Source organism: Mercenaria mercenaria, chromosome 8 (genome assembly GCF_021730395.1).
Source record: "Mercenaria mercenaria strain notata chromosome 8, MADL_Memer_1, whole genome shotgun sequence".
Lineage (NCBI taxonomy): Eukaryota > Metazoa > Mollusca > Bivalvia > Venerida > Veneridae > Mercenaria > Mercenaria mercenaria.
In genome coordinates this window covers 8,994,132-9,007,156 of record NC_069368.1, presented here as the reverse complement: position 1 = coordinate 9,007,156, position 13,025 = coordinate 8,994,132, and the positions used below count along the sequence as shown (strand labels likewise).

Sequence of the window (13,025 nt, the reverse complement as noted above, 5' to 3'; positions counted from 1 at the left end):
ACAAATTATGAATTTGTGTAGTACTTATTTGTACAAATTGTGAATTTGTGCAAGCTAAAAATAGTACTGTAATTTTTTTTAGGTTTCTGCATTTCCCAGGTGATTTAGAAAGCGGAACTTTTTTTTTTTCAATGGATTTATATAAAAAATATACACTTTATGATGGATTAAAAAAGTAACTGTTGCAAATACATATTGGTCTGATTTACCCTGAAGACAAATTAACAGCTAATTACCTGCTGCACTAAGGAATTTTATGACATATGTCTGTATATTACTTATCAGTGTGGGGTATGGTTGATTGGGGTGATCTTTGGATAATTGGCGTGTGCTATGGATAATTGTAGGCAACTTTGATGTTAATCCAATTAAGATTACATACATGTGATAAGTTCAGAATCCCAAAACTGGAGGTTTGCCATTTTTCAGCTGGAGTTGGGGTCTCAAAACTGGAGGTTTTTCATGGACATAAATTAAGCACGCCGACACATAACTTAGAGGCAAAATCCAACATTTTTGGCCACAAAATAATGTATATAAGTCTACACCAGAAGAAACAATCCTCATAACTCCTGATTTGAATTTTGACGGTGCTATGCCACTTTTTAACTTCATTTTTTTGTTTGTTGAAGTTTTATATAATGTCTAATATCTCTGTTACATTCAAAGCTATTTACTATTATGCCCCTTTTACTGGCAAAGCTTTAATTGCCCCTTTTACTGGCAAAGCTTTAATTCAGAGTCCATCACTGAGAAAAGTCGAGCATGCTATCTTACAGAAGCTCCCTAATGTTCTAACTTAAACTTTCTTAACAGATTAAATTTGTAGAAACAAAGTCTCAATTTAGGTCTGACATGAAGGTGAACATGCATTAACATTATTTACTACCCGAGGACTTAAAAAAAACGAAGCTCTAATTGGTCTGAACACAACTCATAAATTATGTAAATTCCTTACCCCACCCACTTGTGTATAAAAATACTGATGATTTTGACATGAAAAATGAAAACACAAATGCACCAACGTGTATTTACCCTTACCATAATAATGTAGATTGATGTTATCAAATAAATGAGTGTGTGTTTTCATCCAATTTTCAATGAAATATGTCCGATTTAGTAGCAAATTAATTTGGTAAACATTGGAAGAAAATGGCGTGACTCCATAAGGGGAAATAACACTCCTGTTCTAAAAATAGTAATTGGTTGGTTTTTCCAACAATTATTTTAGATGTAATTTTATCACCGAGCAAAATTTTTCTTTGAATAATCAAATTCATTTCAGTTGGGAATTATTTCTTATGACTGGAGTTTTTTGCTTCAAACTGGTAAAAAATGGAGCTTTAATTGGCATTGAGAATGGGCAGATATTCGGCCACGCGTGAGACAGGTGGAAAATGCCCTGCTTGTCTAATCCCTTATCAAAACAAACAATTAAAAATTCACCTGTGAAAAACAACTCTTTCCTCCAGCTACATGTGTGTCAAACATGTATAATACACAACAGTCGGTGACACTTTGATTTACTGTGCAAACATGTTTGGCACTCCTCGGTAATTATCAACCCAGTCATAATACTGATTTTTTTTTTTTTGAAAAGCGGGAGAAATATGGTTTTGGTCGGGAGACGGGAGGCAAGGTGAAAAAATCGGGATTTTGACCCTCCCGCGCGGGAGATCACATGTATGTTAAGAAATTTTACTGATGAGTGTTTTTATAAGCTGATAAAATTGCTTTTGATCAATTATTCTTATAAAAACATTGTGTAACTAATATACCAGGGGAAAATGCAGAAATAAATAAGTACCATCAATAGAAAAGTAGCTAAAATTATTATAGAAAAGTAAACTAATGGGTTTAAAGCTTTGTATGTCAAGAAATATTTATCACACTTTTATGTAAAATGTACCATTAGAAAGAAAATTTAATTGTGAAAAAACTTTATGTTGGTTACTAAGTGTTTAAAACAATATTAAATATAGTAATATTGAATTTAATAACACAGGTATAAATTTGCATTTTTTCCCCAATATCCTGTATGGAGATAGTGTACTGATTATCAGTAAAGCTGTATGGATATGATAAGCCTAATTAGGCTAAATGTATATGGAGTAAAGGGTTAAAGTAAATAAACGGTACATACTATAGTAATAAAATTCAGACTTTTGACCAGAAAGTGCAAAAAACACAATTAAAAAATCTTAAATCATGAAAAAGCGGCAGCAATTTAAATACATGGAGTAAAACGATTTTTGGCAAACAGATTTCTGTTAGCGCAGCAGAATAGGTTACGTGACCTCACGAACGTAAATAGAAATGTGGTTTTGAAATAAAGCAGTATGATGTCGTTGCGGTTTTTAGTAAGTTTTAAATGATTCTTTTACATGTATTTTTGACACAACACTTTGTTAGATATTCTTCTCAAACAATAATGTAAATTTCTTGAGGGCAAATAGGTCACAGAGGTAGGACATCCACTATCATCGTTCACGATTTGACACATTTACATGTCAGTTTATTCGGGATATTGCACATTCGCTTTTAAAAAAAATAAAGAAAAAACTTTTTTACTGATTTCTTCTCAACAATTAAAGGAATCGAGAAAGTACGATCAGACAGTGATGTGTCACATGGCGCGAAAACATGACGTAATGCCATGACAATCTCGGGGAAACTATACCGCTTTGATCTCCACTTCAGATGCCACAATAACCGACACACTTCTTTTAGCTGTTTGATACGGAATTCCGTTAGAGCCATCGCCTTTGAATGTATTGATCTGAAACCAGGCCTCGATCTTAACCTACTTTTGCTGGTAGCCAGCAGGGCTACCAACTTGTGAAATCAAGTAGCCCGACCAGGTTTCTGGTAGTCCCGTTTTGGAAAAGAGAAAAATATATTACAGTCTTCACCTTATTTTTTTTTCCAGCAATTGTCCTTTCGGGCAAGTAAGTTAAGAAAACCATTTGCCAGAAAACATTTTTTAATTGCCCGAAATCATTTTGTTTATAAATATGATGTATTTTAGTTTATGCTTGATTGAACATTCAGTTATTTAAATGGTAGGCAACAAACCTACCCACACTATCCATGGGCAGGCTAAGCCAACGTAAGTGGATAACCATGTCACAATATTCAAGTAACTAGCAGACAGAAATTATGGGAGAAAACTGTAGAAAAAAAGTAAGATCTATACCAGTATCTAGTTGCCAGGCGTGGGGTTCAAATTTGCTCTACCCTTCTAAAACTTACTTTTTTAGCCAGGACCTTTAAAATATAGTGTAGCTGTTCAAATTTAACTGCAATAATGGATCAGCCTGGTTAGCCCCCCCCCCCCCCCCCCCCCCCCCAACCCCCAAAAAATGTTGTTTCTGGTGGCATGGCCAAAAAAAGTACGGTCGGTAGGTCGGTATTTTTTTTTTTTTTTGCATTATGATCAAGTAAATGTAGCCTATTATCACAGTCCGGGGCGACGTGGACACAATAATCATCATCAACCCACCCGTGTTTAAAGCGAAAAAAAAAAAAAAAACATTAACAATTATCGGTAATTATTCTGCTGATAAACAAGTAATTGATCATGTTTTCATCATCAATTAAAACCCCCTCAAAGAGCTAAAAGAAGTGTGTCGGTATCCTGGCATCTAAAGTGGAGATCAAAGGGGTTTAGTTGCCCGAGATTGTCATGGCATTACGTCATCTTTTCGCGCCATGTGACACATCACTGTCTGATCGTACGGCCTCGGTTCTTAAAATTGCTGAGAAGAAATCAGTAAAAAAGTATCTTTTTTAATTTTTTTTAAAAGCGAATGCGCAATATCCCGTTCAAACTGACAGGTAAATGTGTCAAACGATAATAGTAGATATCCTACCTCTGTGACCTATTTGCCCTCAAGGAATTTCCATTATTGTTTGAAAAGAATATCTGACATAGTGTCGAGTCAAAAAAGACATGTACAAAGATTCATTTACTTATTAAACTTATTAAAAACCACAGCGACATCATACTGCTTTATTTTAAAACAATCATTGTTTTTATTTACGTTCACAAGGTCCCGTAACCTATTCATCCGCACTTGCAGAAATCTGTTTGCCAAAAATCGTTTTACTTGATGTATTTAAATTGCTGCCGCTTTTTCATTAAGTATGTATTATTTATTTACTTTTAGAAATAAATAAATAATTAAGATCGCGCTGTTTGAAATTTTACAAATAATTTATGACACTTCGATCGTTTTTATAGAATTTTGCCTACATTTCTGTTGACATCTTATTAAAATCGTTATAGAATTCAAACTGTATTATTTCTAAAGCGGTGCTGAAAATTTGAAGCGATTATATTAAAAAATGAATGCACTACAAGCATTTTTTGCATACTTGTCGATAAACATTTAAGTAACGGCGATACGATAGGTCGCACGTGCTCGTGGAATGGAAAATTACTGGCATGACGTTTTGATATCTTTACGATTCGCGGGTAAATTCCAGTCAATCCAGGTAATTTTTAGGGATGTACTTTCTGAATTTTGTAAAGTTACTTTATATATTGCAAATCTGAAGTCATCAATTCATGCATAAATATACAAAAGCTAGTATTTAGGATGTACATTTCAGATTCATGAAGTTCTTTTTGTAATTATTGTGAAAATTAAGAGATTTAAATTTCGGAAAAATGGCCGACCGGTGTTATGCGGACCGAAAAAATCGTTGTCATTTAAAAGGAAACATCAGATAAATCGGTGAAATTTCACGCTTTTATTATTAACATGTTTGAAAACTTAGTAGCCCGACGGACTACCCAGCTTGGGAAATTCGGTAGTCCTTCTGAAAAACTGGTAGCCTCGGGCTACTGGGCTACCGTCAGGATCGAGGCCTGGAAACGCGATACTTGATAGTACGATGATGAAAACGCGAAATCACGAAACCACTATAACGAAAACGCGACAGCACGATGATGATAACGCGATACTACGATAACGAAAACGCGATAATACGATAGTACGATGATGATAATGCGATACACTATCGCGTTTTCATCATCGTACTGTCGCGTTTTCACCATCGTACTATCGTATTATCGCATTTTTGTTATTGTAGTATCGTGATTTCGCAATATCATTATCGTACTATCGCGTTATCACCATCGTACTGTCGCGTTATCATCATCGTACTGTCGCATTATCGTCATCGTACTGTCGCGTTATCACCATCGTACTACAGGGGTGGCTCTGGATATTTCTAAGCTGTCGCCAACACTTTCGCCATTTGGCAAAAGTTGGAGCCAAAGAGGAGCCACTGGAGCCAACATTGGTGCCAGTGCCAAGAGATTTTACCTGAATTATAAACTACAAGAACGAAAACAAATACTAAAATTCAACTTCATTTATTTAAGTTCAATTTCAAAACTACAAAAGTAACAAAACAAATAGAATAAAAAGCAAAGTTTAAAGAACATTTTAGTAAAACGAGTGTCTTACAATTTTTTAATCATTTCTAAATAAAGTACAAACTGCGCTATAAAAAAAAGTCCCCTTTAAATTTTCATCCGAAATTTTCGCGTCCGAAACTCGTAAATTGATCAGGTGTACGATCGAACGCCGTGGAAGTTTTCGTGCATGTTTCGATTTTTTTGCTTTAAAAATGCCCGATTCTTGCATCAACTTGTTCAGATTTATAGTTTTACTCGATTTATTTATTAATTTTTCGAAAACAAAACCAAACTTCTCAATATTTTTACAAATAACATGTATTTATACGGCTGTTCAGACGTCCGCGGAATTGGTTCCCGGGCAATTCATTTATAGAAATTGGCCGTGATTGAAATAAATTTGGAGGCATTTTTATAATAAAATCAAGAAATAACGTAAGACTGATACATTAAGATCATGCTGAAGAAGGTTTTAGTCTGCACTCGATAAAATTATCGGCTTTTCACGCCGACTGAAAATTTTTAAAATGGCGGCGGCTTGCAATATTGATAAATAACGCTACGATTGGTTGAAGTTTGACAGGCAAGTAGGCGGAGTTAACCAGGGATTTATCGATAATTGACATCGGTTTTACAACATTAATTAATTAAACAAACAGATTACAACTCGGCGATTCGGATACGCCCGCAGGCGATAATTAACTTCACAGCGACTAGGTAGGATGATCCTTGGTGTCATTAAAAAAATGTCTCGGCCCGATCTTTGCTTTGTTGTCGCCAGAAACTTTCGCCAACTGATCCAAACTAGCGCCAGAATTTGTAAATCGGCGCATTTGGCGCCTGACAGCGCGATCCCTGCGTACTATCGCGTTATCATCATCGTACTATTGCCTTCCGGTGCCCATGCGCACAGAAGAATTTCCTCTCCAGTGTTCTGGTTTCTATTTATCTTGTTATTTAAGCTCTGTTGAAATTAAAAATGATTTCTATTGCTTGCTAATGGGTTGTAAAACGTTTTTTCAGCTAAAACCAAATATGTACTTAGGCAAAAACTCTGCAGGTCAATCGGTTTGAGTTTTCTATATAGTATATGATAACAAGAAAAAATAAGAATGTTATATTGTACCATGATCAGGACGTTTTTTGTTTGTTTTTATTTTGGTCTGACATGAATATTTTCACAAATATGATGATGAATATTTTCACAAATATGATGGTTTATATTTCAACACTGAAAAGCAAATGCATGTCTTGTAAAGCTCAGGTCATTGATGTTGAATTCCGTAAGACGCATAACAACACTGAAATCGGAGCATCGCAAATATTCGAAGAATATTGTTTGCAGTTTTCATGGCACATAGTTTCTTTTAATGCATCAAAGTCTGGCAATTTTCAGCAAAAATAAAATAAAAAGTAAAGCAGTTTACAACCAAAAGTAAGTTAACGCCCCCTTACTCAGACATTTTATTTATGATTTTACAGCAATGAGAAATGCAGTAAAATTATATCTGCACAGCATTCTGAACCTGTTCAACATCCAACACGCTTTGTCTCCCTAAATTCATTTTCTGTAAATGACTCTTAAATTGACGAAAGCTAAAAAAGCATGGAAAAATGTTAATTATTTTTTGCTTTTGACTAACTAGCAGCTGTAGCTATAGGAGGATCATCATTACAAATCAAGATTTTCACACACTAGCACCCGCGTTCAAATCTGCCTATCGCCCTATCGCTAGAGCAGGAGCTGTAGTTCTAAAAGTATAACTTCTAATCTTCTCATTTTTAGCATGCACATGCGCACCGGAAGGCGATGGTGCGATAATGATAACGCGACAGTACAATGGTGATAACGCGACAATACGATGGTGATAACGCGACAGTACGATGATGATAACGTGGCAGTACGATGGTGATAACGCGACAGTACGATGGTGATAACGCGATAGTACGATAATGATATTGCGAAATCACGATACTACGATAACGAAAACGCGATAATACGACAGTACGATGGTGAAAACGCGATAGTATATCGCATTATCATCATCGTACTATCGTATTATCGCGTTTTCGTTATCGTAGTATCGCGTTATCATCATCGTGTTGTCGCGTTTTTGTTATCGTAGTTTCGTGATTTCGCGTTTACATCATCGTACTATCGAGTATCGCGTTTCAGATCAACACATACAAAGGGGATGGCCCTAACGGAATTCCGTAGTTTGAGGTGGTGTTAATTGATCATGAAAACAAGACCATTTACTTAGTTTATCATCAGAATTATTACCGATAATTGTTGATGTTTTTTTTTTCACTTTCAACACGGGTCGGGAGGATGATAATTACTGTGTCCATATTTTGGGACACTTTTCAAAATAATTATTTTTCGGGATAACAGATTGCTACTGTCTTCCATTTTAAATTATTTTAGAAATAAGTCCTGTTTCTTTGAGTCATATGAAGTTATGATGTCTACAACATCACAATTTATGTGATAGAATTGGAGGTCCACGAAAGTCTGAGCAGGTCTACTAGATTTTAGCAGTTGGTGGACCTGCTGGCAACTCCTGAAAAAAGTTAAGGTCGAGGCCTGATGAAATGAAAAAGAGATTGAAAAAAAAAAGGTATATAATTTTGAACTGACTACTTATCCTTACATGATAAATCAATGTTAATGTGTATGCATCTGCTTGTTGAGTTATTTGTGGAATGTAGAAAATAAATTTTAAAAACTGAACTAATTGAGTGATATTATATTCATTCTAATTTTTTCGACATTATTCATCCCCGCCGCACGCAACTATTTCTTTAAAAAATTTAAGTGGCGGAAAAGAAATGTGCCCAGTGGAAACCCTGGAAATGTATGAGCAAAAATAACATTTTACATCTAGAAAAATATTATAACAGTCTGACGTAAGTATGGTATTTCGCGCTTTGAAAATTAGCTTTTTGCACTCGTCGGCAACATGAAACTAATTTTGTAAGCTTGTCAATGCAGCAATCATCAGTCATCTAATATATTTTTCACACCTTGTGATGCAAACACACTGGCTGATGTAATTATCGGCCAGTGATAGAAATTCGGGGGTTAATTGAAAGTGATAGACGTTTGGGGTTTATTGAAAGTGCTGCTCTGTCATGTGAATGCAGTTTGGGTTAATGTTCTGCAGCTGATAGGAACTTATAAAAAAATATTCTGCTCAGTGGGCCAATAAAAAAAATTCGGAGTGCAGTGTTTTTCGCGGGTCAGTCGGGAGACAGCAAACAAACCTAATCTTAATTTTGGCCTGGCTGAATGAACAATTTTGTGAATATGTTTGTTTGCCTTTGTCTATTTTTTGTACATATAATTGTAGTATATATTCCTACATTATCCAAAGGTAAAAGTGTACTGATTGATTTTTCTTTGTTGTGTCCTGTGTTTAACACTGGATGCTTTTCATGCAATTGACATGCATCTGCATTTATATTGAAATTGTTCCCGATATTTTCCATTTAATATGTAAAACTATATACTTTCATATTTACAGGATAACTATTGACACTTCCTGTGAATCATAAAAATGTTTCGATTTTTAGTGGGACTTGACGGTGATGTTTAACAACGTTACGTCAGTTTCAGCTTTGTATTTCATTTGTTGTTGTATAATTTGAGAGAACGCTATGATGAAATCAACCACAAGTGTAAACCAACAGCATTCCTACTTCTAATGACAGTATTTAATGAGTTAAGGGATAATATCCAACTGGAAAATATTGAAAAAGAATTTGAGTACAATAGGGAATACTATGGTCTGTCAAGACGGAAGGAATATGTAGTCAGTAGTGAATTCAAAGAAAACAAAGACATGCAGGTTGAAAATGTGTATAGCGTGATAGAGTCTTGTGATGAACACACAGTCTTGGCTTTTACAGACGGGTCATCTCTTGGCAATCCTGGTCCCACTGGTGCTGCAGTATATTTAGAGGGATACTTTTCAGCCCCAGTTCTTCTAAAGAAGGGAGTCAGTAAAAACAGCAACAATTACTCTGGAGAAATTGTTGGAATTGAAATAGCCCTTCAATTCCTTGCTGAAGCCAGTATGATAGAAAACAGAATTGTCCATTTCTTCACTGATTGTCAATCTGCAATCTTATTGGCATTTTGTTAAGAAGTTCCATCAACCAAAATAGAGTCCATTACAAACATCAAAAGATATTTGGCAAAAATACAAGACAGACAAAACAAAATTGGACACAGGAATATTACTGGAAATGAACTTGCTGACAGACAAGCCAAATTAGCCGCGACAGAAATCAGTATGTCTGAAGAGGAGGACGAAACAGGTATATTAGATGCAAGGGAAGCAGTTAAGATAATGAAAGAAAAAGTCATAAATAAATGGAGCAACAAGTTTTTATTGTCAGAAAAGTCAGACATTATCCAGGACATTTATACTAAAGCAGGGAAAAGGAATTGTACAGGTGAAAATGACAGGAAAACCTTTTCAATTTTGAACCAGCTTCTATGTGGCCACAGTAAACTTAATAACCACTGGGCAAAAATTGATAAGAACTGCTCCAAAAATTGTGACAGCTGCCCTGTGCCAGAAACAGTAGATCACTTCATCTTCAGTTGTCCGAAGTACAGTCAACAGAGAGAGACACTAGAGAGAACTGTAGAAGACATCCTGTTCAGACATGCCATCGAATGCAGCACAATTTCCCTGGCCACATTGGTTGAAGAATTCGATCAAACGACAGATGCTGTGAGAGAAGAACTGGTCAAAGCTTTCAGTAAATACATAACAGATTCAGAGAGATTTGATTAATGTCAATTCAACTTCTTCCCTCAAATTAAAATTAAGTCAAAATACTAGAAAACACTTTTGTATAAAGCAACAGAGAATAAGCACAATAAGAGTAACAGTAACCAGAGATGACAACGATACAGCACAGAAGCGGTCATCCCTACAACAAAAGCGGAATACGATCTACACACACACATGATGATGCGAATTACTAGTGACTTGTCATTTTGATAAAGTCCTTAAGGCCGAAACGTTAATAAAACAGTGTGAAATTTATAGGGGATGAAAATCCCCGAGACGGTAACGTCCGTATATAGTTATTCATCTTTGTTGTCTGCATATACTGAGACATTTCTTTTTATGTTTTCCGGTTCCGGTTTATATACACACCGCAGACTGGTTGTCTGCATGAACATCCGAGCGCCCCGAATCAGTCACAGAAATTCGTAAACCGCGCTAACATGATTATTTTACTTCTTTTTCGTAATGAAAACTGTACATGCAACTGAAAAACACTTTTAAAACAGTAAGGAAGTGTAAAACCCGTCAAGTTTCTGCATGAAGTGCAAACAAACTAAAAATCCTAAAGGTAGTGCGAGAACGCTGAATGACGTCACCGTCACGGCTCCCGGAAATTCTGCAAAGTATTATTCGCTGTAAGAGGTATGATGACACTAAATGTAAACTACAGTTTAGAGCGAAGTTTCACTTTCTTGAGCGTTGAATAATTCTTTCTAAGCGGATATATAAAAATATAAATCCCCAATGCTAGGCGGTGCCTTAATTTATATAAGTCTTATTTCAGTTACGTTATTTATTTTCAACACTCTATTTTAAAAAAGTCAATTAAATACCTGAAGTATCCGAAATCTATTTAATCCGTGTTCTTTTCGTTAACCATCCTTTGAATATCTGAATACTGCTTAAAATAATTAAATGTACAACATAACAGAAATAAAATAGAACTAAATGTTTGTCACCTACCATTTTTTCGACTGTTTTAGATAGAGGAATTCAATATATTTTGAAGTTATATTGTGAAATTTACATGTCTTTCTCGTGTTGTTGTTGTTGTTGTTTTGAAAGGAAGTTACGACAGAGCATGCGCATGTTTTGCCTTTTTTCTGTTCCGTACCGTACTGTAAAAAAAAACGTGTGTGGAGTGCTTCTTAAAAAAAACTATCATCAGTTGATTAAGTGCCTCATCTTACAAATGATAATGCAAATTGATTGCCGTGTGAATGCTGGGTACATATAAATTGTGCCTGTGCTATTCTGCATGGTATTTATTTACAATTTGTTTAATTCAATAGGTATTTATTTTTTGGTATTATATAGACCTACTGCATGTCTTCGTGTAAATTTGCTGAATATTTTTTAATATTTTCTGGCAAAAGATAATGTTCTTCTTTTTTATTTCTGAATTATTTTAGTTTACTCTTTGTTTATAGTTGTTATTACTTCCCTTTAATAATTTTCTTCGTTTCTTGATTTGATTCCCATGTCGATCGCTTTATGTTGTAGATTATTTTTTCTGAAGTAATATCCTAACTTATTATATTTATACCCCTACAAACGAAAATTATGGGGGGGGGGGGGAGGTATATTGGAGTCACCTTGTCCGTCCGCTTGATAATTACATATTATATACAAAAACAATTCCAGACTTGGAGGTGATTGTGGGGAATAAAGAATTTTTTGACGAGGTTAATAAATTGCTACAAGTTAAAGAAATTGATATAAAACTCTATTATGACACTACTTTTAATTTAGGTGATTTCTATGTATCGACTGCTGCTATTCAACACCCAATGTTTAAAGAGCGCCCGGTCATTCCTGTCGCATACATGATTCATGAGCGAAAATTTCAATCTTGTCATGAGAATTTCATAAACAAACTGAAGAAGAATATTCCAAAATTAATAGACAGTGACATAACCATTGGTTTCAGATAGAGAGAAGGGTATCATAAATGCATTTAAAACACTACTGAAAAAATCTACAGTTCTCGTATGTTGGAATCATATTTTAAATGATGTAAAATTTTGGGTAACAAAGCATGGGGGTCAGTCAGATGACAAAAAAGTGTACGAGAGGTTACTCCAATATACCCCCCTAATTTTCGTTTGTAGGGGTATAAATATAATAAGTTAGGATATTACTTCAGAAAAAAAAAAAATAATGTTAAAGCTTTATTACAGTGTGGAAGCCAATTATTACTTGAACAAGATTTAGAAACGAAACAACAGCTTTGGAGCCAATCCTTTGTAGAATATTTTAACACAAATTTAAAAGAAAATATAATCAACCACGCAGCAAGATGGATTTTAGAAGAGACATTTACAACCATTATTCCGGTATCACAAACAATGTTAGTGAGAGTTTAAATGCAAAATTAAAAAGACTTATAGAATACAAAGAAAGGGCTCTTGATGAAATTGTATTATACCTTTATTGCTCTCAGGGAAATGACTTGAGTGATTTGACGCAATGAACATTCGGAAAGTGAATGGACATTAAAAATAATTTTGAATATGCCACTCTAGATCCTGAAACCGTCAAGCTACCAAAAAAGGAATGCCATCCAGACAAACTTGTTAAATTAATAAAAGGAGAAGTTTTAACTTTGAACTCATATGAGCCAACAAAAAAAACAGAAACCAAAAAAAATAGACCCGATAAAAAGTCAATATGCGCTTGCAGAACGCGCCATCGAAGAAGATGGGATTGTTTTTATTCCAAAAATGTCAGCATTCATGGTTAAAGGTTCCAGGAATGAGAAGTATTCGGTTTCTCTTTTTCCCAACGAA

General features: G+C 34.9%; 1 protein-coding gene across 1 annotated transcript in view; it reads right to left on the bottom strand.

Moving 5' to 3' along the window:
- Positions 1 to 11,357, bottom strand: part of LOC123523089 (ribosome biogenesis protein NSA2 homolog) — a 30,263-nt gene extending 18,906 nt beyond the window's left edge. The window contains exon 1 of the mRNA XM_045300718.2: positions 11,200 to 11,357. Coding sequence (XP_045156653.1) covers positions 11,200 to 11,202 — 3 coding nt within the window. The 5' untranslated portion in view covers positions 11,203 to 11,357. The remainder of the gene's footprint in view (positions 1 to 11,199) is intronic.
- Positions 11,358 to 13,025: the final 1,668 nt, after the last annotated feature.